Genomic DNA, 27,485 nt, shown 5'->3' with positions numbered 1-27,485 from the left:
TCTTCTCTTCTCTTCTCTTCTCTTCTCAGCATTTACTTGACAGTGCTGCTGAGATGACAGTGACGGGATTTGTCATCACATTAGAATGACAGTGTTTTGATGTTTCACTGGCATGGCACTGTATTTCTATGTCACTTTACATAATATATTTAATTTTAGTTTTTAGGAGAGCAGCATCAATTGAATACTTAGAAGAGTCAAACGTAAGGCAAATTGCAGTAAAACCAATGATATTTGAGATTATTTTATCAAGTTGCATCAATTTGTATAGTAATTGTTGTATAATATATAGCAGTAACAACAACAACATAGCACGGTTTACTTGCCAAAAAGACGGCCAGATATCCCGTGTGAATCATGAATATTTTTTTGTATTTGTTACAGCATGTTGACAAAGAATTTTGCCAGTGATTCGACTGAAACAATCTAATTAATAAACTGCCAATCACTCATGAAAGCCAATGCCCGGGGTAATACAAGAGTCCATATTTGGAATGTTATCAGTCTGAGAAACACATGATTGAAACACATGATTGCATGTGCATCAACAGAAATCAAACTATGTCAAGGCAAATTTCAGGGCACAATTACCTGTTAATATTCAATTCAATTTTATTTATATAGCACCAAATCGCAACAGCCATCACCTCAAGGCACTTCATATTGTAAGGTAAAGACCCTACAATAATGCAGAGAAAACCCAAACAATCAGATGTTCCCCAATGAGCAAGTACTTGGCGACAGTGGGAAGGAAAACTCCCTTTTAACAGGAAGAAACTGTTAAGAACCAGGTTTAGGGAGGGGCAGCCATCTGCGACAACTGGTTCTGGGTAAGGGGAGGAAGAGAGGACAAAAGAGACTGTGGAAGAAGGCACACTGTTCATTCTTATTATTATTAGTTGTAGTAGTATCGGTTTTATTAGTATTGGTGGTGGGTGTAGGGTCAGTAGTAAAGTATATTTACTAGATGCTGATTCTGTGTATTATGACTGCCTTGTGCTTTTGCAGTAGTCAGAAATCTGCAGTAGAGAGGCAAGTAAAGAATATAATGAGACGGAGAAACGAATATGGAGAGAGGGGGATTCAATATGTAGAGAAGAGGCAGTGAAATGCAAAGTAAGGATACATGCAAATCAGGATGGAAAAAGAAAGGGAAACACAAGAGAAAAGACACTCGCGTGACAAGTGTCCTCATCATGCCCTGGAAGACCGTGTTACTGCCCCCCCAGCACTCCTCCAGGCCTTAGCCCAGTTGGCTGTTAGAGTCATGCAGCGAGCAAGGATATCATCTACTCCTACATGCAAAGAGAAAAGAAAAAAAGAAAAGAGAAAAAAGAAGGCGTGGGCTGAGGAGGTGGAGCACCTTGTAAGAGACTGGGACAGCTGAAGATGAGGACAGAAAGTCATCCAAAGCAACAAAGCAGGATAGGACTAGAGTGTGAATAAAAAATGGGGGTTTGGTGAAATAAAGGCGGTGTAACTAAAGTAGGAAAAGATTGCAGAGAGAGCATGATAAGGGAGTTGGAAGGAGCAGGAGGGCTGGATTAAGGAGAGCCCCAGGTGGAAAAGGAAGTAAAGTTGCCAGCACTCCCTCTGGCATATGTCCTTGCCTGCAGGAACACCCAAGGACTAGGGAGAGGGCAGCTGGTCGTTAGCCATGTCCAGGCCAGGGTGTGCCAACAGTTGTCTCGTCATGCCAACACTGGGCATCCCATGCCAGAAAGCGTCCTTGTTCGTAGAAACCGACGTCAAGCTAAACCTCTGCGGAATCTCTGAGAATACAAGGCAGCGGTGTTTGTGGCTGTCTTCTGTTTATTATCTGTTTACTCACTGCTTTTCCTGCTGTCTTGTTTTGTTATTGAGGTAGCTGTAAATTCCTTTTATTCTCCGCAATACTCTTCTGCTGGAACAGGAGTTGTGCCAGTAGCTAAGCTGAAGTTGAAATAGCTGTCATTTAAATTAACAAACATGGTTAAGTATTTACTGCTCTAATATACTGTATTTGGATTGATGGATGGATGGGTGGATGGACTATGAAGGCAGCCATTACACAAAATTTAAATGGAGTAGTGACTGTTTTCTGTATGATTTAGTTGATCTAAAAAATTACCATTTATTTTTTATACACTGTGCGTTTCTCATTTTGGTCATTTTGTTCAGTCATTTTCATTTTAGAGGTTTAACTTGATTTGGTCTTCTGGCTGGGAGCCTATTCTCCCAAACACTTAGCAGACAGGGCAGATGAGGCCATTTGTTCCATCTCCTCATTTGCCAATGACAGGCAGTGTCTTCCTGATGTAATCACTGGTCATTAGAAAAAGGCATTAATTCTGTTATTTACCATAAACTCTGTATAAAGTATTTATGCTCTTGTCTGTGTCTGTGAGACATACAGCTAGATAAAAACCAGATATGTCAAATTACTAGGTGAGGATGGGCCAGTCTTCTGATTGGGTTTTAATGATTAATGAGATTTTAGACGACTTTTTCAGCTGGGTCCACTGGCTCTCAACAGCTGCAAGGATAAGTAAAAAAAATGCCTCAGCCTGAATTAATCAATATCCAATATTCGATAGTCAAGAAGGTCAGAAATATTGAGCTCAAAATATGAGCCTCTAAAGCAAATATTGATAGCAGATACAGTGCTTAACAAATTTATTAGGACCCCTGCCATAAAAACGAGACAACACAAATGTTTTAAAAATCTGTCAAAAACTGAAAATGACTGAATTCACATTTTTTATACCCAAATTTGAGCTGGCACAAGAAGTCAGAAATTAATTCAACCATTAAAACAAATTTTTATATGCAAGTAAATGACTGTAATTTGGCATCTTAATCAAACAATAATAATGTGTTTTTGTGTGTTGATTAAAAGGCTTGCACGTGCTGGTGGGTTAACCGTTACAGAAACAAAAAAATTGATTTTGGTAATCATTTTAGTACCAATTCTGATAGCGGCAGTGGCATAAATTTTTTAAAAGCATTTGATGTGATAAAGGTAAATTCTAGTCAGTTGTTTAGCCTAAAATCACAAATTTACCTTAAATTATTTCAAAACCTGCAAATCAACCTCTTTATTTAGACTTCTGTTTAGATAAGGAAATACATTAACATATCCAATTCAGGGTTGTGGTTGGGCTGCAGCCTGCCCAGGTCACATTTACACCAATTTCAAATCACCAGTTAATCTAACATGCATATCTTTGGATTGTGGGAGAAAACAGAGTATCCTGAGTCAGACCCCAGTTGGTGGATTGAAACTCAGGACCTTCTTGCTGGGAGTCACCGGTGCTATTTCGCAGCACCACCATGCTGTTTCACATAAGGAAGAACTGGTGAAACGAGGAAAGTGCCCTCCAAGTATTTTCACTCCACATACTTTTCTCTTCTTAGGCCTTTTGTGCATCATTAACCTTAAAAAGGATATCAAAGCAGTTAATCAGAATTCTATCAAAGCCTCATTAGCATGTGGACAGCTTTAAATGGAGTGCATCGTCAACGTTATTAACTATAGTGCCAACACAGAATCTTTATGAACACGCTGTGACAAGGACCAAGTGAAGAAAACAGCAATAAAGGCAAATACAAATCGTCAAAATGCCAAGCTGTCCTTTGAAATCTAATCCCGGCCGCAGGCTTGTTTAACGCAGAACAGCCTGCAGTCAATCTATTTTGGAGCAAATAGCTCAAGCTGAAGGTGTCTGCTGATCAAGCAACCAAGGTAGAAGCATTATTTTCAATGCGGTTGCTACATGCTGCTGTGTGTGCGTGCGTGTAAGAAGACAGTGTACCCGACAAGCTGTTCTGTAGCAGTGAGTGTAGGTGTCAAACATACTGTAGGTACTATGTAGCAAAAATTCTGGGGAGACTAGCTGTCAGCTCAGTGCCAGCTAATAGGGATCCAAAATGAACTGCATTCCCAGATATGATTAACTGTGTTTTTCAACATGTATACAGCCAATATAATTTATTACCACAAAATTATTATTTACCTTTACTTTTTTCTTAGTCAATTGAAACAGCGAAATAAAGTAAAATGTAAAAAATGAGTTGCAACTACTATGATAATCTATTTGTCTGACTTCTTTCTAGAAAATCAGTGATACAGTAAATAGTCATTTTTCATTATTTCCTAACATTATCTGAGCACACTATTTTTTTAAGAGTGAAGGTTAACAGCTTTTTAATTTAGCTTTATGTTTTTATATTTTAGTCAAATGTAAATAGATTGGATTGCTGCGGTGCACTATACACAAGTCTTACCAAAACCTCCCTAGAACGGTTGTTCAGTATGTTGCTGACAGACTTCTGATAAAATCCTCAGAGTTTCCACGTGTGACTCAAATTTTGACACAGCTGCACTGGCTTCCGGTTTATTTCAGAGTGCAGTTTAAGATTCTTTTACTGACATGGAGAGCTTTTCATGGACAGGCACCAGGTTACACCAGAGGGCATCTGCACTCATATGTCCCTGGCAGGTCCCTGAGGTTCTGTGACTTTGGACTGGAATGCTCTTCATTTGTTTTTTCATGCGTTGTTTGGCCCTTTACTTACTAAGATATTGACTATAGTGAAATTTATCCTGTCATAGTGACAGGTAGTTTCTGTACATGCGTTATTTCTTCCTAAATAGAAAAAAGCTCTGGAAATGTTAATGAATGGGGGCTGGGAAAAGATGAAGAAGGAAACGCAGAAGGATTTGAGGATATGTGTGACATGAAATGAGGGAAAATCACGAAAGAGGAATGGAGCCAAGGAGTAAGAATCCCCAAGTGGTCGAGAGTGCAGCCTCTCTTTTCCCAAGTCTCTTCGTGTTCTTCTTGTTCTTTTGCCCAATGTTACCATGGCAACGCTGGGCCTTTGACAAGCTGACCACATGCACAAACATTCGCACTCTTGCTTGTAGCGTGAGTGTGTACATGGTGGCACACATGTACTGTAGCCACCTGCACAGATACTGTATCACACACAAACTTACACACACACAACTGGCAATAGAAATGACTCCTAATGGCTGCTAATAAACCCAAAACACTGGATGCACACCTAAAACACAGAGTACTTATGAGCCTATCACAACACATTTCCAACCATACTTGCATATGTTAGGTAGAAAATGATATTACGTGCTATGTCTATCCACTGACATGTTCACTGAACCAGAGCAATACATGGTTCCAAGTATACAATTACAGATTTCACAGGGTTGAGCTGTGTGCCTGAAATAAGACGATCTAAACCTGATTCCATCTATCTCATCTTCTGCCCTCCCACACAAAGTGACCCTTTCACCTGCTAGCTGGTTAATTATCACCAGCAGCTATTTCAAGCATTACACTGGTCGCACTGAGCTGAAGGAGAGAGAATCTCATTCAGTGAATAGATCACATGAGTGTATGAAATATATTACACTGAAAACTTACTCTCTGTGGCAGGATTATTTTCATTTACCCTATGAGGAAACGCAAACTAAGAACATTTAAAAGTCGAAGTGTTGGATTAGGTAGAAACAATATGTGTAACAATGTTGTAAAATTATCTTAAGTTGCAGTTAAGTGAATAACAATTACAGATAGATAAAAAAAAAAAAAAAGTAAAGCCATATGTACAGTCATGGAAAAAAAAGAGGGTAAATTCTCTGACGTCATGGAGTTCTGTGAAAAACTGAGTACATCCCATGACTCAGTACCTTCAACTTGTATTGACATTTGCAGACATTTGTTTGTGCACAGCTCTCTTAAGGTATCACTGCCGTCATTCTGTCGTCATTGTCCTCTTTTATGACTCACTTTCAGTCAGGCTTTAGCTGTCTGGAAAATGGCCTTATAATTGACTAGAAACCTTTCATGATTCATTCAGGGGCTACAAAGTGTGCAGGTCTGGTGGCTGCAAAACACCAAATCATCAGCCCGCCACCACCATGCTTGACAGCTTGTATCATATATTTATGGCGATATGCTGTGTTTGGATTTCTCCAAAAGTGGCACTGTGCATTATGGCCACATATCTTCATGTTGGGCTCATCTGTCCAAAGTATATTGTTCCAGAAGTCGTGTGATTTGTTCAGATGCAATTGCGTCTAGGTTCTTTTTGGAAAAAAAAGACCTTCCAAACCTGGAAGATCTTCCAAAACAAGTCATAATTCACTTCAGTCGTTTTTTAAATTGTATTGTTATGAACTTCAGCATTAAGATGTAGCTTTTTGGGGGTTTTTTTGCAGCATTGCATGGTCTCATCTTGGATCTGATCCCCTACCCCAAATCTTTCTCATTGTAAAATAATGGAGTAAAAATTGTTTGGAAATAGGCTTGTAGTCTTTCCCAGATTAATGTTTAATCCAGATTCTTCTTGCTAAGGAAGAATAAATCTGTGCTTCTTAAAGATTATTGCAGATGTGTTTAAAACGCACCTCAATGCTCCAGACAACTTTTTAATCAAGTGCAGTTAATTAAGAGCATTTGATCAGCAGCACCTGGTGGCTGCTGCTTGTTGACTTCCTCTTAGTTCCTATGGAAGCAGTAAGTGTGTATTTAGTTATTCACATCACTCATTCTTTATTTTGGCTTAGTTTTTGTTAAGTAATGAAAGGTGTAACATGTCATGTTTTGTTGTTCATCTGCGGTTGCATTTATCTAATTGTAAAACTTGCTAAAGACCAGTTTATTTTTATTATTTCCTGATGCGTAAAACCTTAGGACTTCTTTTTTAGCATGCCTACTTAATATTAGACTAAAAATATAACTGAACACATTTAAATCTTTTTTTTCCTGTCCCTCATTTTACAGCCCCCAGATAAGGAAGGCGGTCTGCCGAAGCAGGTGGGCAACAAGACAGAGTGTGGCCTGCTGGGACTAGTTTTGGACCTGAAGCGGGATTACCAGCCAATAAGAAACCAGATCCCAGAGGAGAAGCTTTACAAAGTCTATACCTTCAACTCTGTCAGGAAGTCGATGAGCACTGTCATAAAGCTGCCTGACGGTAGCTTCCGGATGTACAGCAAGGGAGCCTCTGAGATTGTACTCAAAAAGTGAGTCTGGTTTAATGGTTTAAAATAACCTGGAAGTTGCAGTTATATAATTTAATAAGGTGCTCTGCAGATTTACACTGCATTCAGTGTAAGTTTCTAGCAGTATGTCTTACAATCATGTCATTTTGCAGGGCGTTACAGTAACATTACAGTGAGTGGTTTTGAGAAAAACCTGAGATGCAGAAGGAGAAATGTGAAATTCTATTTGCAGCATTGCATCGTCTCATCTTGGATCTGATCCCCAACCCCAAATCTTTCTCATTGTAAAATAATGGAGTAAAAATTGTTTGGAAATAGGCTTGTAGTCTTTCCCAGATTAATGTTTAATCCAGATTCTTCTTGCTAAGGAAGAATAAATCTGTGCTTCTTAAAGATCATTGCAGATGTGTTTAACACGCACCTCAATGCTCCAGACAACTTTTTAATCAAGTGCAGTTAATTAAGAGCATTTGATCAGCATTAACATTAAAGTCATAAAATGACTTTAATGTTAATGTTAAATAAAAAGACTTTTTATTTTATGACTTTTTAAATAAAAAGTCATAAAATGACTTGAAACCAATAGTATTTTTTTATGTTTCTACATTATAGGTGTTACAGTTAATATAAACAGAGATTCAATAATACAATGTATGAAAGGTTAAATTCACATTTTTGTCAAGCTGACAGGTCCTAAAAGGACGTTTGCATTAATTATGGTTCAGTTGCTTTTCCGTAAATGATGTACAGCATTTGTATTTGGCTGTATGCCAGTACACCTGTTTGTTTTCAGTTTGTCTGTTGATATATTTAACTTGTTTAGCAAATCAGTTTAGTCTCGATCAAATGTAATTATCTTTTGGCTACAGTACTTTAGTTATTTAGGAAATGTGTTAGCTGTTTTTTAAAAATCTTTTAGAGGAAATTGTTTGTCCTCCATTTGAGCTCTCTACAGTGTGTACCCCAATGCACTTTCTTTTTTTTAAATATTGTGGTATCCTGCCACAAAAGGCATATTAGTCCCTATGTCTTTTCTTTTGCACAGCATTGCAGTTCTCAGTGCATCCTTTTTTGATTCACCAGTATTCATTTAAGCAAAGCAGTAATGCCAGGCTGAGAGATTTGACTATATATTTTGTTCTTTTTTAAATGCTGGCTCATTTCCAAGCACTAAAAACACAGACAATACCAATGTTACAGTATATAATTTAAAATGACCCTCACGACCTATGCCACACCCTTGTTTGCAGATGCAGCCATATCCAAAACGAGGTGGGTGAGCCAAGGGTTTTCCGTCCACGAGACAAGGATGAGATGGTGAAGAAAGTGATTGAGCCCATGGCGTGTGATGGCTTGAGGACCATCTGTGTGGCGTATCGTGACTTTTCCAGCAATCCTGAGCCCAACTGGGATGATGAGAACAACATCCTGAATGACCTCACAGCCATCTGTGTTGTCGGAATAGAGGATCCCGTCAGGCCAGAGGTAGGAGAGATATTTTAGTAATGGACTGAGAGGAGGGGGATGTCGAACAAATGGTTTATAATACCAGCTTTCAGCAGCTGTGTCATAACCAGTGGTATGTCCTCGCTGTTACTTTGAAGCAGTGTCTCTTTACATAAAGGTTTATTGTATAGATGAGGATCAAAGTATTAATTTGAATTTTAAACACCAAATCAATTCTTAGATGAGACCAGCTTATTTCTTCTGATCACTTTTGTAAAATCATCCGTTGAAACAAAAAGAAATGTTCAATGCAATAAGTGATTCATCATAAAGCAATTTCTTCAGGGGTACAGTTTTTAATGATAAATTTCACATGAAGGAATAGAGTGTATTATAATTGGAAGAAAGAGGTATCTGTGTACAGTAGGAAAGCTGACCTCGCTTCACAGCTCCAGTGCAGGGAGAAGGAACCAGGAAAATGAACTGACTACTGGATTATTCAACTGCTTCCTTTCATCTTGTTTCCATCCTCCTGCTCTTTCTAGAACAGCATTGCTCATTCAGCCCCAACCCAACATGTTTTCTCCTCTCCACCTCTGTCTGTGGTGATGTTCCTCTTTTTGATGACTCCTTTTCCTTTCGCATTTTCTGCAACTCTCTTTCTGTCATTGTGATGTCTCTATCTTTCTCTCCAAAGCTGAGATATATTAACTGAGAATCCCCTCTTGTATTGCAACATTATGGAAGGTTTTTTGCAATTTGGGGAAAATTATAGTGTTCAGATGAATAAATACAAAAGAAATCAAATATTTAATGCTGAACATACTGTACAGTAAAATGAATATGTAGTGTGGCCACATTTACATAGTGTTTTTATGTTGTTACTGTCCACTCAAAGTGCTTTAACTAGAAGTCATATTCTGAGCATATACTAGCAAAACCCTGCTCTTATTCTTTTTTTCAAAATTATATCAATATATAAGCTGCCAATATAGTGTAATAAACATCAAACAAATGTACACATAACATAGTTACAATTATGTTGTTCGTTTTGAGATCAGCTGCTACACACATATAATTTGTAAGAATTTGAATGTTATAAAATAATTCCTGAAAATTATTAGTATTCCCTAAACACAAATTCAATAAAGCTATTGAATAATAGAAATTGATAACCCTGCCACCTTAGACAGTTTGTTATACTTTCATCCAGATTGATCGATGTGTCTAGGAGGAGTTAGGGAAAAGACACGAATACAAAACCTGGAGTTATTATAGACTTATTATTGTAGAGGTTATCCACTGCATCCATCCCATAAACTGTTTTACATCCATGGCCAATTTAGACTTACGCGTTAACCTGATGTGCATGTCTTTGAACTGTGGGTGGAAGCCAGAGTACTTAATGGAAACCCATGGACGCACAAGGAAAATAAGCAAGCTCTGCACAGGAGGGTCTCAGTTTGAAGCAGGAACCTTCTTCCTAACCACACCACCACTATGCCACCCATATATACTGTGTTAACATAGCCCTTCGCAGTGATGCATAGCCTCAAAGTTTGCAGATTACTCTCTCTACTCAACCCTAGAGGTCACTCGGTATCTGTCATTTTCAATAACCCAGTTGAGAAGCAGTGCACAGAAAACTGCTGCAATCCAGTAAAAACTTTCCAGGCTCTTTGCTAAAACTGGTTAATACTGGAAATTAGATGACATTCCATTATTTTAAAAGGGTCAAACAGACTAGTAAACATGGTTTTGGTTTGTTTATTAGTCTCTAATTTCTTCCTCTGTAATGCAATGTTCGTTTAATAAGTGGATGCTCTCTGAGAACGGCCCCAGAGAGACGAGAGAGAATAGTGGAGGGAATGAGAGACTGAGAAATGTTCAAAATCAGATTTCTGTCAGAAGGATGACAGAAGGCAGGAGGATGATGGGTAGGAATGGTAGAGAGAAATGGTAGAAAATGAGAGTGTAACCAGATCCATATAAGAGGCACGAGGTGCTTGTTTCCCAGTCTCACCTACTAGACTCCTACTTTCTTCCTCTGATGGACCAGATTGTATTTTTAATAAACCTCCAGTCTTTTCTTCACCTCCTAGTTTCAAGTGAGCAGTCATCTTGAGCAGTACGAGTCCAAGAGAAATGAAAGGTTTAACTAAATACCAGGGATGACAGACGAGCCAAACAGGAACCTGATATCTTGATAACAATGAGTCAATATCTGGATAATATAGAGCATGACCTTGTTTAACTTATAAAAATCACATTACTACATATTACTTTTTTCTTTTTTTTTTTCTGTTTACATTTGAAGAATATTTAACTTCGTATTAACCGGTATACGTATTAGTTGGCTATTTTATTTTGTGTAATTGATGAAATGACAGGCTGATATAGGTTAAAGATGGTTTTGTTGTGACTGAAGCAAATATTGTTCTTCTTCAAATATCGAATTAAATGAAATAAATTCACTTGTTTGACTGTTGTAGGTTTTCATATTTAGGATAATCATTTTTGCATGTAGCAGCTGCTGCGCAAAAGTTATGTAGTTCTAAGTAGGCGAAAAAATCCTATCTGTTTTTATTTTAACCTCCAGCTTATTAAAGACCTGCACTCCTCCGCTGTATAGCCATACTTTGTAAAAACAAACTTCTCTATGCTTGCATGCATAAGCAGTTCGATTCGGCAGTTTAATGCATGATGCAAGCGCACATTTCAATGATGGATCCATGTTTTATGTTTTTTATGTGTGAAGGCAGAAAGAATTACTTGCCTGCATGTATGTGTAAACTGATGCAAGTTGTTATTATGGTACGTGAGCACAATTGTTTATGTGTGGGTTTGGAGAGCAGAGCTCGCCCACACTGACCTTTGCAAGGAGAAATATGTGTTTCTGAATTACTACTCTTTTGCATGATGCTTCAACTACAGATCCCCATCCATACATGAGTAGTCATAATTAATTTATTGCAATACTATCTGGAGAACTTAATAATAATGGGGCTTTGATTTACTTGCTTGCATGTGTTTGTGTTTTGTGAATAACTGCAAGATTGTTTTTTCTTTTATAAACACTACTCAAATACTGAAGCTCTGAAAACTGTGCATGTGCCACCAGATGGCAAATGGAATTTAAAATTCCCTCAGGAGTTGGTGGAGAACAAAACCAGAGAAAACCAGAGAAAAAGTGAAAATCTTAATTTAATTCATCCAGTGGTCAGAAATGCAGCTCCTTCTACTACTGGGTATATCAGAAGGCTTCCTTGAAATAAAAGGTTTGCCAGACCTCCGCACAGTAAAAGCTGGCTGCATTATGCTCAGTCTTAGTATTAATTGGTTAAATTTGGTTAGTGCAGCTTTAAATAATAGGTGAAATATGCTTTCCTTTTTACATATTTCTGTTGTACTGAATGATTGTGCATGTGTCTCCCTATTTTAGGTCCCTGATGCCATTCAGAAGTGCCAGCGTGCAGGCATCACAGTGCGTATGGTGACAGGAGACAATATAAACACAGCCCGAGCCATAGCCATCAAGTGTGGTATCATCCACCCAGGAGAGGACTTCCTGTGCATCGATGGCAAAGAGTTCAACAGGAGGATCCGCAATGAGAAAGGAGAGGTACAGCAAATACTGTCAGTGTGAGAGGAGGTAAAAAGTGAGCCACTCATGGAAGAGAGTTGCAGAGGTTAAGGAAAAATAAGCAAAAGTGTTGCTCTTGTTCCTCTCTTTCAATTTGTGTTTGTGTGTGTCTATGTGTGTGTGTGTGTGCAGGTGGAACAGGAGCGTATCGATAAAGTTTGGCCTAAACTCCGAGTACTGGCTAGATCATCCCCAACCGACAAACACACACTCGTCAAAGGTGAATTGGTTGCACACTTTTTGCTCTGACTTAGACAGAGATCATTACTGTTGCTTTTCCTTGTTTCTTGAGTCTTTGTGCTTTATGTGTATATGCACTTCTTCCTATGCTGCTTTGTTTATCTCTTTATTGCAGGCATTATTGACAGCACTATGGCAGACCAGAGGCAGGTGGTGGCTGTGACTGGAGATGGGACCAATGATGGGCCTGCTCTAAAGAAAGCTGACGTTGGATTTGCCATGGTAAGCAGCCCTTCTTTCCTGTTTTGTTTGGCTGTTTGTTCGTGCCTTATCTTGCATTCTTGTGAGACTGATCTCAGTCAACATCTGCAGATGTCTTTTTCACCTCTGCAGTGTTTAAGAATTCTTCTCAGGCGCTCTCACTCTGGCTGTGTGGATAAGGAGCTCCCCCTAGTGGATTTCTTTATTAACGCAGTTATTCTGCAGAAGCTTGTTCAGCTTGTTAAAAACGTTATAGCAAAAAACATATATATATATATTTTAATAGGTCTTATGTAACATGAGTTGCAGCTCTCCTTCTAGACTGTGGTCCTGTAAGATACTGTAAAAAAGTATTTCAGCTTCTGTGCTTAAGCAGGAAATCTGATTGAAGGAGATTGGTTTGGGCTCAGATTTCAACCCATTAATTCATTTAATGAGACATGTTAAAAAGATGTCCGCATAAGTATTCACTCCACACTTTAACTAATAAGGGCATCCTTGTCCAAATCCAGCCACTGCCTAGAAGGTGCTGCTCGTGCTTCTCCTTCAAAATATAACATAATACAGAAAGAGAGTCCCTCCTACAGTCTGCGCTTTACCTGATTACATGCACACTGACTCCTTAGGTAGCTGGTATTATTATTAAACACAACAGTGACTCATCTACAGGGTCCAGCATTGTCCAGTTGACTGCAGAGTTGATTATATGCTTCAACGTTATTTTTAACGTGGTAGGCTGAGGAATACTGCAGTGTGATGAAGTTAGAAGGAGAGCAGCTGTGAAATAGAAAACTCCAGTTTCTTTCTCACTGCAGCTTGTCATCATTCTTCCAGGGTATTGCTGGTACAGATGTGGCCAAGGAAGCATCAGATATCATTCTCACCGACGACAACTTCAGCAGCATTGTGAAAGCAGTTATGTGGGGCCGAAATGTCTACGACAGCATCTCCAAGTTTCTTCAGTTCCAGCTTACTGTCAATGTTGTAGCTGTCATTGTGGCTTTCACTGGTGCCTGCATCACACAGGTCAGAAGGATGAAAAAGATTGCAAAGTAATACCAGCCCGCTATCATGGTCATTTTTAACACAGTTGATGGTGATGAAATGGAATTTCATCCAAGTTGGTTTACTGTTGCCTAATCAGTAATTCGAAAGATGATAAGTGCTTACAACTTCAAGAAATACACTTATGTTTCATGCCTGGTTATATTGTAGTTCTATTATTCTATTCTGTTATTGATACATGTTACTGTCACCTTTCTTTAGGACTCTCCTTTGAAAGCAGTGCAGATGTTGTGGGTGAACCTTATCATGGATACTTTTGCATCCCTGGCTCTGGCGACAGAGCCTCCCACGGAGTCTCTGCTTAAGAGGAAGCCATACGGTCGCAATAAGCCTCTCATCTCCAGCACCATGACAAAGAACATCTTAGGACATGGAGTCTATCAGCTCATTATCATCTTCACACTGCTCTTTGTTGGTACGCACGGTTATTTTGCTCTGTTATACCGATGTAGGATATTACAGATTTAAAGACTATGGCATAAATCTGACTCCCTGACTCTCTTTCTTTTCCTTCCAGGTGAGCAGATCTTTGACATCGACAGTGGCCGCAATGCTCCTCTCCACTCTCCACCCTCTGAGCACTACACCATCATCTTTAACACCTTTGTCATGATGCAGCTGTTTAATGAGATAAATGCCCGCAAAATCCACGGAGAGAGGAATGTTTTTGACGGTATCTTCAGGAACCCCATCTTCTGCTCGATTGTTTTTGGCACGTTTGCTGTGCAGGTAAGTGGATGCATTAATTCCTGAAATTACTTGTTTTTCTCAGTTATTTTTAATTTTAATTATTCATTATTATATTTTTTTTCAGATAAGTAATGGTAATTTTCAGTTTTCTATGTACTTTATACTTTGCATAGATCGTGATTGTGCAGTTTGGAGGGAAGCCATTCAGCTGTCAACCTCTAGACTTGGAAAAGTGGATGTGGTGTGTTTTCCTCGGGCTGGGGGAGCTTGTGTGGGGACAGGTAATAGGCAAAGTTTTCCCTTTCTAAGTCTTTTGGTCAATTTTCCTGTCTGTGCATCTCTACAGTAAGTACATCACTTAGTGCTTTTACTTCTCTGCGGGTTAGGTGATAGCCACCGTACCCAATAGCAGACTGCGCTTCCTGCGGCGGGCAGGGCAGTTAACTCAGAAAGATGAGCTGCCAGAGGAGGATGTTAATGAAGAAAATGAGGAGATCGACCACGCAGAGAGGGAGCTGAGGAGAGGACAGATCCTCTGGTTCAGAGGACTCAACCGCATTCAGACTCAGGTGAGGGCAAGTAACAGAGACAGTTCAATCCCAGTTAATATATGGATACAGCATGTGGACTTGTTTTGGTTACTTGTTTAAAAATCAGTTTAAGATTCCCTTTAATTTTACACAATAATATGCTGAGTTCCATAATAATAATATAATAATTTTGTCCAGTTATATAATAAAAACACTAAAAGGTAAATATGTCACCCCTAATATTTACTAAAAAGCTTCTCTTTTACTGTTTGTCTGTGTTTCTCAGAAGATCTGTTTTGTGTAGGTCTCTCCACCTCAGGCATTGCCCATGAGGAAGTGATAGACTGTATTTTATATGTTGGTCATGTTAGTCAGTCACAGTTTTAAAGTCCTTTTATCTCAAGATGAATTACTCAGGAGCATAAAGATGCCATTTTGCCTCGCTGGACTGCCTAGATCACCGCCATGGACCTGTGGAAGCTCCAAGAGTTAAATACAAGTATATAGCCACTGAACTGTTTTCACATTTGTGAGCTCTGCAGACCGGTATCACTGTGATATTGCAGACAGTCCGGCTTGTGTGCTGGATCTGGTTTCGTCTCACTGATGTGTTATTGATGGGCCTGGGTGTAGTACTGTGGACAGATGCTGCCTAACATCCGCAAGAGCAAGTTAAAAAACTACAGCCAGAACAGTATCTGTGCTGTACGCAAATGACAGTGTTTAGTGTTAAAGTATAGAATCCTTATTAATAAGCTGGTTATGATCAAATTAAAATGAGTCATTGTGGTCAGCTGTGGTCAGAAGTTTACATACAGTCATCATGGGCATGAATGTCATGGTACTTTGGAGCTTTTAATGATTGCTTTGAACTGTTCTTTTTCCAGGGTTGAATGATTGTACAGCGAATGTCTGTAATGACTTTAAGAAACAATAACTGGGTGCAAAAGTTTGAATTTATTTTGTATTTTCTCTGATCCATATCTAAGCTCAAATATATATGTAATAAAGTCTGCTTAAGGTTCTACAATGCCTTTTAAATTGACTTTAAGGCTTAATAACTTCTCATTAGTGATCATGACTGATCAGTCACACTCACATTCAGAACAATATGAAAGACCAAGGAACTCACTGAGGATCCAAGAAGGACAACTGTAGATGTCTACCTCAGTACAAGTTAATTGCACATATGTACAATTTGCCAAGGTCTGGAATAAGAGCCAAACTTTCATCATCAGATGAGAGGAGGTTGGTTGAAGTGGTAAATTCTGCATAATCATTCTACCCTGCAAAAAGAACAGGTCAAATAAATAATTTAAAGCCCCAATTTACCATGACATTGACACCCATGATGAGTACATATAAACTTCTAATCACAACTGTATATGCATTGGTCAGGAATTTAAACAAAAGAAAGAAAAACGAAACCCAATTTGAACTAAATCTTAACTTTCTTTTTCAGTGAAGATGTCACAAAACAACATGCACTGCATGATGTGAATGGCTGCATCTGTGAATTTAATTTGTTTACATCAGATAGTAAGTCAAAGGGTGGGATCACCCAAATTAAAGGAAAACAAAGCTTTTGGCAATCTTCCTCTTATGCTATCTGGCCATGCAGAAAGTTGTAATTTCCCAAGGTTTTGTAATATCATATTTTAGGTACTGAATACAAGTTTGTTCTGTGGTGCTAATAACGTAGAACAATAATGCAAACAACATCAGTGTTACTCTGGGTAAAAAAGAAACACTATCAGAACGAACATAAAATGTTTGCTTTGTAGAAAGTTCTTCTACTGTAGACTTGCTCACGCTTACTTCTCTTAAATTTTACACGAAAATGATTTGTGTTTTTTTTCCAGAGATAAATATTAGCTCCTGAATTTTAATAAAATGTTTTTAATGTTGCTCTGTATCAGCATCACGCAACAAATCTGAAGGGAACCCAGAGTATTTGCATGGCCACCATTATAGCTCACATGTAATTTGGGTGAACCAGCTCTTTAGATCAGATTCAGTGTTTTTGCTGTGGGGACACCACACCCTGACTTTTAGCTGCCCTCCATCATGTCATGACTGAGATACTCCCTCTACCACCAGTCACCCTACCAATCAACCTGTGTTACCATTTGGTCTGTGTCACTCTGAGCAGCCATTTGTCCTCTCCTGTCCCGCTCTCCTACAGATTGAAGTAGTCAACACCTTCAAGAGTGGCACCTCCTTTCAGGGGGCAGGGGCTCTGAGACGCCAATCATCCACCACCAGCCAGACCCAGGATGTAACCAATGTTTCTAGTCCTAGTCACGTGTCCTTGTCCAATGCCCTTTCCTCTCCTACAAGCACTACTGCTGCTACTGCTCCTCCCACTACTGGCCGTGAGTCAGAACTCTGTCAGTCTGCTTCTCCACTCTCTTTGCTTCAGGGGTGCCATCCTGTCATGAGCAGAAAGTTATTTTTTGTAGTTTATTGATTTATTTGTTTTTAATTTACAACAACAGTCTCCATCTTGAGGTTGGCATTTCTGAAGATTTTTTTTTTTTTGTCTTTCGTTCTTGCTATTTGCGTTTTCATTTTCTCTATTTCTTCTGTCTTTTTCTTGTTCACGCTGGATTTCAAATTCATCTTGATATCTCGTCCCATGGTTGGGTGTACTGTCTTCTCATTGGTGAATGTGTGTTTGTTTCCTCAGAGTGCTAGGAGCGCAGGACTAAGGGTGATACCCACGGCGTGACATTTCAGGTTGTGAGTTTGTCTCCCTCTGCTCATCTTCCATCCATCATCCCCTCATCCAAACCTCACATTTTTATGTCTTTATAGACATTAATGTGAACTAATTCCAATCAAATCACCAAGTCACTGGGTGAACATTCAAGTATAAGTTGCAGTGTTAACTTTGTTTTTGTTTGTTTTTTTAACCTGGGAGTGTGACGCTGTTGTGGCAAATCACATTGGCTTGGCATAAAACAAATTTTACCTCCTACATGTCCTTTGAGCTGAATCACCAGCAGTGACAAGAAAATATTCAGGTAGCGGTGGTATATTTGGCTTAAAATATTTTCACATTTGACTGCCACATTGCAAACTTTGAGGCGAGTGTGTATTTTAGTCAAAAGCGTCTGTGTTATTTAATGATTTGCCCACCTTCATCTTTCTGTCTCTCTCACTCTCTTTTGCACACATGGACACACACATCCTCACTGACAACAACCTGCTTTATGAAAATCAAATTAAATCCCATGTGAAGGTTGTGCAAACTGGAATCGGGGCCAGGGTACTCACTATAAGGCAGTAGTGTACCAATAATTCATCCCGTCTTGTTGCTTCATACTGTTGGTGTAGTTGACTGTCATGTTACCATAGTTACAGACATAGATCCTCTGCAGCAAAGTAAAATCAGCCCCCACCCTTTTTTGACACCCCATCAGTGTTACTTGTCAGACATCCTGTCACATGCAATCATCCAGACAGGCTTCTGTTTATTATTAATTTTCATTTCTCTCCTTACACCTACTCCACCACAGTTACTGCAGCACTACCAGAATGTTTGCCATATAATATGCACTATTCTCAAAGCTTTATAAATCTAATATCTTAAAATTAGAAGGAATATTGTAGTCTTAAGGTTTGTGGCAGAGTTTAAATTTCAAATACACTACATGGACAAAAGTATTGGGCCACATTTCGTAATTACTGAATTCGATTGTTTTCACCATAAAGTTACAGAACAAGGTTGTTGTTCTTTTGGGGCCCCAGACAAAAATTCACAGAAGGACCCGCCAACAGCATTTACTGCCACTTTGTTTTAAATAATTTGACTCCACCGCCACAAACAATAGTCCGATAAAATGACAGTAAAACATTACTTATGGCAGAAACCATGTTTATTTTGACAACAATGCCCAAGACTAAGTTAAAAACTGTTAATACTGTAGCTAGCTTCTGTGTTGCTTTAACATGCCAGCTATGCAAACAGGCCCATTGCCAGTGTCCTAACTATGCTGCTCTGCTAGCTAAGTTAGCTAATGTTAAACATCTAAGTAAAGAGAAGAAATAACTTCATGTTAGTGGAAGCTTCATGATTTTGACTGTCTCTCCCCTACATTTAAGGCTAGACTAGTAGCATTTACTGTAGCTAGTGAGCAATATATTTATTAGCCATTATTGTTTGCTTCATTCCCCAATGTCCTGCTTTTCCCCCTCTTCTTCTTCTGTCTATTTTCACTCCTAAAAGGTTTCCTAACATTTGGCTTGTTTAAACAGACTGATGTGTGCCACTTGCGATGGGAGTGAGTAAAGGTGGGCAGGACCCCTTAGGGAAGTCAGGTCTCAACTACTGGCATTGCAAACCTTGCATATTACCATTGCTGTAGTTTGAGGTTGATCAGACCTTGGGGTCCCCTGCTGGCCTGGGACTCCAGGCAGTAGATTGCCATGCCTGGTGACAAGTGAAGGCGCATAATGTGTAAAGGTTATCAAGTCTCTGCTGAGTCAGTAACTGCAGGGCTCCAAAACTCCTCTCGGATTAACATCAGCATAAAAACTGTGCAGCGGGAGCTTCACAGGCATGGGTTTCCTGTCCCAGTATTTTTGTCCATTTAGTGTATTCACTGCTCCTGTGAAGAATGAGAAAACAGGTTTCTTATGTTTAATTAAACGTTTTATTAACTGGAAACACAAAATACATAAAAGCATTGATATGTTGTTGCTACATTCAACAGCAATTTATTTTCATTTCTTTAGTTTCAGCTACTTTAAACGAGAATTGAGTTAATAATGTAAATGTAAAGCCAATTATCAATTAAAACCCAGCAACAATACTGATGCAGTTTTTTCCAAATACCTCACATTTTTGTCATGATTTAGTTTCTTGTAAAACGTTAGTAGGATGTTTTTACAAAATAAATTGAAGATGCACACAGGGTTTATGAAAACAGCAATTTGCCATAGTCTGTGACTACTGTGCTACTTTTTAGTCTCAATAAATTGTCACATAGTTGTTTGGACCTTATACTTGAGTGTTTACGTCGACGTGCATGGACTCAGGAACATGCTTTGACCGTCAGACGTCTGACAGTAAAACTCTTATTTTCATTATTCACTTCCATGTGTTTAGTGTCTGTACTCTGTGTGCCGGTGTTCACCACTCCCTCACTGTCCTGTTGTCATGTTGCATGTAGTTTGTGTTTAGCTCCTGTTCATTTTCTGTGTTTGTCACATTTTAACCTGCTGTGTTTGCTCGTTGTCTCAATGCCACTGTTTTGCTTTTGGTTTTATTGTTTTGTTGTGAGTTTTTACACTGCGATGCTTGTGTTGAGCCAACCTCATGCAGGCTTGACTGTCCATTGCCCTGTTTGAGACCATGCCATACCCACCGTGTGCTATACTCGTGTGTTTGTGTGTCCCACTCAGAGTCTGTGTGGATATTGTCCCAGACAGTGTTCTGGTATCTTCAGAAGTTTTTAAACCACTTGATTGGATCTCTCAGATCTAACCTCCTTCCTTCTTACTGACCTCGTCCACCAGATTTCTACAAACTTGCATGTGATATTCTCCTTTAAATTTTCTGTAAGCATTCCATTTATTAACGTGGCTTGTTTCTAGGTATACAGCACATTGGACTAAAGCGTATACTTACAACGAGCATTCGTGTTGCTTTGGTATTTGTTTTTCTTGAAATGTATGATTTTGTTGTGTTTTTTTATGATTGTGTTCCTCACAGTTTTCCTTAGTGCACGCCAAAATTGAATGACTTGTGACTGTAGTCATCTTGTGAAAGCAGAACACAGGCTGCAGTCGCCTTCTCCCTTGCTGTTCCTCCACCTTCTGCTCCTTCTTTAACTCTTTATCCTCAAATGAGAGGATCCCTCCTTCTATGCCCCTTTTCTCTTCAAACCCTCCCACCCCCCCACCTTTTCTTTCATCTCGAGGGTACCTCCAACCCTTTGATATTGTCTCCGGCATCACCTCTTACCATTTTTCTTCTTGTTTTTTTGTTTTGTTTTGTCCCTTTCCATGTCAGATCCGAGTTGTGAATGCATTCCGTAGCTCCCTGTATGAAGGCCTGGAAAAACCAGACTCCAGAACATCCATCCACAACTTCATGACACACCCTGAGTTTAGGATAGAAGACTCCACGCCCAACATCCCCCTTATTGATGACACGGACGATGATTCTGCTCGTAGAAGAATGAAGTACTCAAGCCAGCCCTCGTCCCCTAACAAGAACAACAACGCTATTGACAGTGGCATTAATCTCACTATCGATACCAGTAAATCAGCTGCGTCCTCCAGCCCTGCCAGTCCTCTGCACAGCTTGGAGACAAGCCTCTAACCCTGATCCTAAACTCAGCTCTAACCTCTAATGTTGTTTCCTCACATTGTCGGGACACCTCCTCCAATTCCTCCAGACCTTTAACTGTAACCATACAAGTCTTCACCCCCAAATTTTCACCCAATTCTCAACTTCGAGCTCCCCCAAACCGCTACCTACCGGCAACACAGTCCTGGGGGGAAAATGTCCACCATTTTCCCTTAGCCTAGAGCCCTTGAAGCGCTCTGCTCCTTTCAAAGCAGAGAAAATCTAAGTAATATGTCAAGGTGAAAAGAAAAAACAAACTAGCATACAATCAAAAAAGCGCAAGAAAGCCACAAAACCTACACAGCCATCCTGCTTTTGTGGTTGTATGAGTACAGCGGCAGTCACGGTGGTGTGTACGACAATACACTTGTACTGGTTAGCATGTACTGTATAAGCGTGGGTCTGACTGCGCATATGTACGAACGGTGTCTTTAGCGGCACTGGGAGGAGGACGATGAGGAGGGAGACTGCTGAGGAGTAAAAATCACACAAGAGGACAGACTTTAAACTCTGCTCACTCTTCCTCTCCTCAACGAAAAACATTGTTAATACTGATAATAGTTTAAATTAAATTGAAAAATATTGTTATTATTCTAATTCTGATTCTGATTATTATTGTTCTTATTATTGTTGCTCCTGCATGAATGTACATTACCCAGGTTTTATTTAAAAGGCTTTTAATTTTATTGGAGTTCTTTGGTTCTGATGGGCTAGGCCTCACTGTGGACTGCGATTTTAAAGACAGCATCTCTGAGTTTCTGGCCTGCAAAGTCCCCTCTTCTGTGTGGCATGAACATGTACCCAACTGTACAAATTTATTTCATCCATAAACGGAAATGTGTATCGAGGTGGTAGGGCTCAACTTGCACAACAGTTTTGCACCTGTCCGTAAAGAGGAATGCAAAATAATAATAATGATGATAGCATTTATGGGATATATTCTATAAATTTAAATACATATAAATATATTTAGAGAGAGTTTATCTTTGTTTGTTGGCATGTTGCCTTGTTCCTGCTTCAGTGGCTCCAATACCTTTGACTTATTTATGTCTTAAAGAGAATGTAATTTGTTTACAACCTCGTAGAGATAAACTTCCTGGTTTCTAGAAGGAGGAAGGCAAAGTCGAAGCTCAGATGGACCAGAGCTGTTTCGGTGTGTTATTACTGAAAAACCCTGTGCTGGAATTTGCCTGCTGTCTTGTCAAATAATGTAGATATTTTTAGAGGTTTAACAACAAAAAGAAACCAAAATATAATGGGATACATAGTAATTGTGGAATCTTAGTATTACTCTATATGATTGTTGGGATCAAGTTGGAGTGGCTTGCCTTTGGTTTTTTTCTAAACGGAGGCCTCCTTTTTGTGACAGAGGGGGATATTTTATTCCTTTTATCCACTGCTTCTTCTCTTTTGTTAAGATTATGTCTTATTTTTCTCTGTGCTTCAGCACTGGCCTGGGGTCAGGGCTCGAGTCAAAGGCTGATATCAGGACCTTTATAGCGAACTCTTCTAGATAAACCTGCTTCTTCAAAGGACTTGACGTTTTTAAAAAAAAACAAAAACAAATCTATGACCATCAAAAGGCTGCAGCTGAGTCATATTAGAAATTTGCAGTTATATTTGGCTTCTCTGTACCGCACGGAAATCAAAACGTTTCGGTTGAAAACATGGAATATTTTTTGCGTTGTGTCTATTTTTTATTTAACCTATTGGTTTATTTTTGATTAAAGGAGTTTCTTTTCCTCTAGCAGAGACACATGCAGCCACACAAAGCTGCAGACATTTTTAACATCTAAGAAAACAGAAAAACTGAAAAAAAAAAGAAGAAATGAGAACAAAAATGGAATGTTGCTTTGACTCTTTTTCTATATATATATATATATATATATGAGAAAAAAAAGATTTTCTGCACTATCTGGTTATGAATGAAAACTTCTGTGGTGTAATTCTAGATGTGCTTTTGTGTGTTTTAACCAAGCTTGTCTTCCTGCCGTCACAGAATATACAGTACTCTAGCATCTCAACTGTACTCACTAGTTGTAAACTATTTATTGTGCTTTGACCAATCAGACATTACCAGACAGATGTTACATACAGAAGGCACATTTACCCAGTCTTATTGCACTCCGAAGGACAAGGCCACTTAACTAGCCTGTACTATTGTATTTCTATTACTAATCGAAATCACTGGCAAGCATGACGTGATAGGCTCATTATGCAACTTGAAAAGAAAAAAAACCTCCAGATTTTTCTAAAAACAAAAATTCTATAAGCTAGTAAAGTATATACGATCATTTATCCAACAAGTTCTATCTCTCTTCTTTTTTTATATCCTCCTCCTCTGTCATTTCCCAGCCAATCTGTCCATCTGGAGAGGGTGCACAAGCTTTACCAGTCAGCTCAGGCGTGTTGAAAACGTAACATGGACCATCTGAATAAAAAAATCTGTCTTATTTAAGTTGGAGAAAGAAAAAAACCCAGTTTGGGTTCTAATATTTTGCTCGAAAGCTGTTGATTTCTTTTGTTTTCTTTCCATTGTTTTAACTTGACAATTTATTTGTTTCTCTGTAAAAACTGTAAAACAATAAACAAAACAAATACAAAACAATAGCATTTTCAATAATAATAATAATAATATTAAAAAAAAAGACTTGAGCCAATATTCTCAAACCACTTTTACATCCGGGAGGACATTCAGCTTTAAGGGGATGCAAAGAAACTGAGTTTAAAAAATAATCTTTGTAAATACAGCGATGAGTCCATCGAGGACAGGAACTCCACTGGTGTGGACACAGGAGCTCCTCCTGACTACATCTACCATCATGCACCACAATGAGTCATACTGCCGATGCAGCCGTTTGGCTGTATGTGATCAATCACTGCTCCTGTCAGAAAACACCGTGATTACATCCCAATCATAACACGTGCTGTAGGAACCAATAATAACTTTGACGATGACACTGATAATGATGACGATGATGATGATAACAATGATACTTTTTGCAATATACTCTCACCTGCCTCGATGTACTGTATTTAGCAGCATGCAGTTTGTGGAACAAAGAAAAAGAGAAATGCCAACAAATAACTTTTTTGGCATACTTAGCCATTTATGGGTAAGTGATTTAAGTGTTCATCTTGTTTTTATGATATTTTTTTTTATCTATACAATAATTGTAAATAAAGAACTCAATGTCTTTGTTCATTTAATACTATGCAAAAAGTCATGCTTTTCTGATTGTTACCCACCCTTATTCCTAGAGTGTGTTGCTGGAATGTTTGTGGTCTCAAAAGTCAGTAAAAACAATGTGATGTAAATTATTTTCTAGCTTGAGGAAAAAGTTCAATAATGATGATGATGATGAAATTATTATTATGATACCATTAGGAGAATGATAATAATGGTGGTGATAGTGATGATGATGATAATGATGATGATGATGATGATGATGAACTGTGACTCTTGCTGCTTGACTGTCCCATTTACTACACTCCTGACAGCGCAAGTGAACAACATAATAAACAAAAAAAAGAACAAAAAAAAAAAGGAAAAATCACTAACTAAATAAATCTCCCAGAGCAGCATGACCCAGCATGGTGTGTCCTGGCCCCATCTAACATGTCCTGTTCTGATTTGGTGTATGTCGCTTTGTAATGTCAGTGATGACTTTGATTGTTTCACTGTTTTCTGTTATTTTTTCTTTCTTCAACTTTACTGATTTACTTCAAAGGATTTCACAAATTTTAGGATTGTCAGCATCACTGAGAAAGAACTTCCTGATGTTCTTCACCTAAAATCCTTTTATTTTTATGACCGCTTATACTGAGGAAACACCAGAGCGACCTAGGCGACGACCACATAATTGCTACGTCCTCATTTGAAGTTGGGCCAGGACTTTTGTTGTGAGTCAGTTCTTCTTTCCCTCTCTCTCTCTCTTCCTTCCTTTTTATTTATTTTCTGCTCTAATACACTTTTGCACTGTAACAGGTTCAACCAAAGGAAGCTCTCTACTGTTGCCTTCAAAATGTATTTTTAAAGCTAATTTTAACACAAAATTTCAAACTAGTACCATGAGTTAAAGGTGCCTTATAGAGTTTTCTTTTAAACTAATATTTAATATTTGAATGTATATATCATATTTATGTGTCCTTAAGGTTCCGTGTGAAACAAAGCCATAATGAGCAGATTGACTTAGCTACAGTAACATCACCCACTGATTGGTAAAATGAATATTTTCATCCTCATCATCCTTTTGGAACCAGATGTGACTACAAGGGATGGATCTAACTACATGCTCAGGGATCACTCACTTGTAAGTCACAAGTTGCTACCAGTAACTATGAATCCTCTGTTCTCATCCCTGCTGAGGTCCTGGCAGTCAGCCTTTTCCATAGCCTCCTGAGACCTATCCTATTCATGAATGTCCTCTGTAATGGATATTTGTTTTTGGTCTGTATCTTCTTACTTACTTGAGCTACCCTAAACAGTCCTATTGTACTCAGTAGAGGACATCCTGGCCTTTCCAATGATATCTCATGTGTTTGGGTAGCCTCCAAACAGGCAGGAAATCACAAAATCAGTTACAATGAAAGATGCCTTTTTCATTGGTTCTCAGGATGATGGTTATTATTTTTCATTCTCAGCTATTGCCTCCTAGTGCCTGAAACAATGCAGGTTTCAGGCACTTCTACTTTGGGTTCACCTTTCGAATCCATCGTTTTTTAACAATGACTAGAAGCCAGCTACTATCAGTCACATCAACTGGAACTCTTCACTATTTTTGTGGCGTTGATGCCTTTTGAGAGTGTTTGCATGTGCACAGTTACTTTTACAGTCTACACAAGAATTTTTCAGAATTTTTTAAATTCTAGTAGTTCTTACAAAAAACAAAAAACAAGTGGCCAATAACCAACATATTACACTTGAGGCTTTTGATAAAGGGTTAAACACCAGTGGGTAATGTCACAGCAGCTACATCAATTTTTATGAGAGGTCTGTGAGAAGAAACAAAACAGGAACAGTGTGTATGGTGAATGTGCATGATTCAAAAAATTGAAAACAGACAGATGTTGAAAGTGTGACTATTGATCTGAAACTCCACAGGGTACCTTTAAACTCCACACCAAATTTTAGAGGGTAAAAAGAGCACATAGGGTTTTAAATATATATGTGTGCATATTTATCATACACTACATCATAGCCGGAACACCACAGACTACACCTGACTGGACCCAGCTGTGTAGTGGAAGGGAAAATAAATACACTGGGTCCAGATACTTTAAAGTCACCTCTCCTCAAAAATGAGCTTTCACCAGTGTCATTTGTCTTTGATGTTGTGTGTTGTGTGAGTTTATCTAGTTTGTTTTCAGATTAACTCACCAAGAGTGGAAAGCTAACACGTGCACTGTATTGCAAACACAAGAAGATGGATCTAAAGCAGCGAGAGAGACAATATCAGAACATGAACGTGACAGAGGAGAAACAGTATATGCTTCTGAGAGGTTTTTATAGAGACACGTACACTTTAACCACTTTTGGAGGACTAATATAGCATTGAAAAAAAAAATGAAAGTGATGACCAAATGAGTCTGAGTAGCAGTGTGATTTTCTCCTCAATCTTAGTACAGTTTTGGAGGGAGCCTACATTGATATTCACCCAGGTACACCTAAAGCTGCTCATTACAGCAACACTTTTATCTGTTTGTAGAGCCCAAGAGGCCTTGCTCATGTCATTTAAGCAATGGTAATGAAGGAGGGGAAGGTATTTATTTTGGTTTGGACAAATTACACAAGTCTATGTTCAAGTACTTACAGAAGTCCAAGTATTGAAATTTTAGGTTGTGCTCGTTAAAGGAGTTGTGTTTAAGTGAAATACATTTAAAAATGTGGAAGAACATCTGCCCATACCTGAAATCTGGTGATGTCCAAAAGGTTCTCATGGGACTGGTCTCCAGTGTTGAGATGGAAGGCTTGATGATGTCTTTTCCACTAAGTTTGTGTAAGTTATCAGTCATTCAGATCATGGTAGTGTTGGGAGCTTGCCTTCTTTTCAAGTTCTCATGAGTTTTCTCTCGACTTTATTAAAAATGTACTACACCTGCCAGTATCAATATAATCAAACTCAGTCATTATTTATTTTTATTTATTTTTTGTTGCGTAATAGAAAGGTCCTGGTTGATGTTTATCTGAAAGTTTGATTCCACTGGAGGGCAGTATTTCACTAGAGATGGCATATGTCCTTGTTCATCCATGGGAAGATCGCGAGAACATCTGTATGTCTGTATTGTGAGACAGAGGTTGTG

General features: G+C 38.7%; 1 protein-coding gene across 16 annotated transcripts in view; it reads left to right on the top strand.

Annotated features, from left to right (window-relative positions):
• The window catches only part of atp2b2 (ATPase plasma membrane Ca2+ transporting 2), a 142,684-nt gene extending 117,955 nt beyond the window's left edge, over nucleotides 1–24,729 (top strand). For 12 of the 16 annotated variants that reach the window (XM_042224957.1, XM_042224956.1, XM_042224954.1 and 9 more), the window contains 11 exons: nucleotides 6,789–7,030; nucleotides 8,260–8,494; nucleotides 11,898–12,077; nucleotides 12,231–12,318; nucleotides 12,454–12,560; nucleotides 13,374–13,565; nucleotides 13,806–14,019; nucleotides 14,122–14,333; nucleotides 14,468–14,575; nucleotides 14,681–14,863; nucleotides 20,844–24,729. In XM_042224957.1, the coding sequence (XP_042080891.1) occupies nucleotides 6,789–7,030; nucleotides 8,260–8,494; nucleotides 11,898–12,077; nucleotides 12,231–12,318; nucleotides 12,454–12,560; nucleotides 13,374–13,565; nucleotides 13,806–14,019; nucleotides 14,122–14,333; nucleotides 14,468–14,575; nucleotides 14,681–14,863; nucleotides 20,844–21,155 (2,073 nt within the window). In that variant the 3' untranslated portion in view covers nucleotides 21,156–24,729. Of the gene's footprint in view, nucleotides 1–6,788; nucleotides 7,031–8,259; nucleotides 8,495–11,897; nucleotides 12,078–12,230; nucleotides 12,319–12,453; nucleotides 12,561–13,373; nucleotides 13,566–13,805; nucleotides 14,020–14,121; nucleotides 14,334–14,467; nucleotides 14,576–14,680; nucleotides 14,864–17,009; nucleotides 17,200–17,513; nucleotides 17,564–20,843 lie in introns of all 16 variants that reach the window. The other 4 variants (XM_042224962.1, XM_042224959.1, XM_042224963.1 and 1 more) reach the window with 2 other exon arrangements.
• The last annotated feature ends 2,756 nt before the right edge of the window (nucleotides 24,730–27,485 follow it).

The sequence above is a fragment of the Haplochromis burtoni genome, unplaced genomic scaffold (assembly GCF_018398535.1).
Source record: "Haplochromis burtoni strain Fernald_Lab_line unplaced genomic scaffold, NCSU_Asbu1 Contig_156, whole genome shotgun sequence".
Lineage (NCBI taxonomy): Eukaryota > Metazoa > Chordata > Actinopteri > Cichliformes > Cichlidae > Haplochromis > Haplochromis burtoni.
Note: the sequence above shows the minus strand (reverse complement) of the source record. Positions and strands in the feature narration are given on the sequence as shown.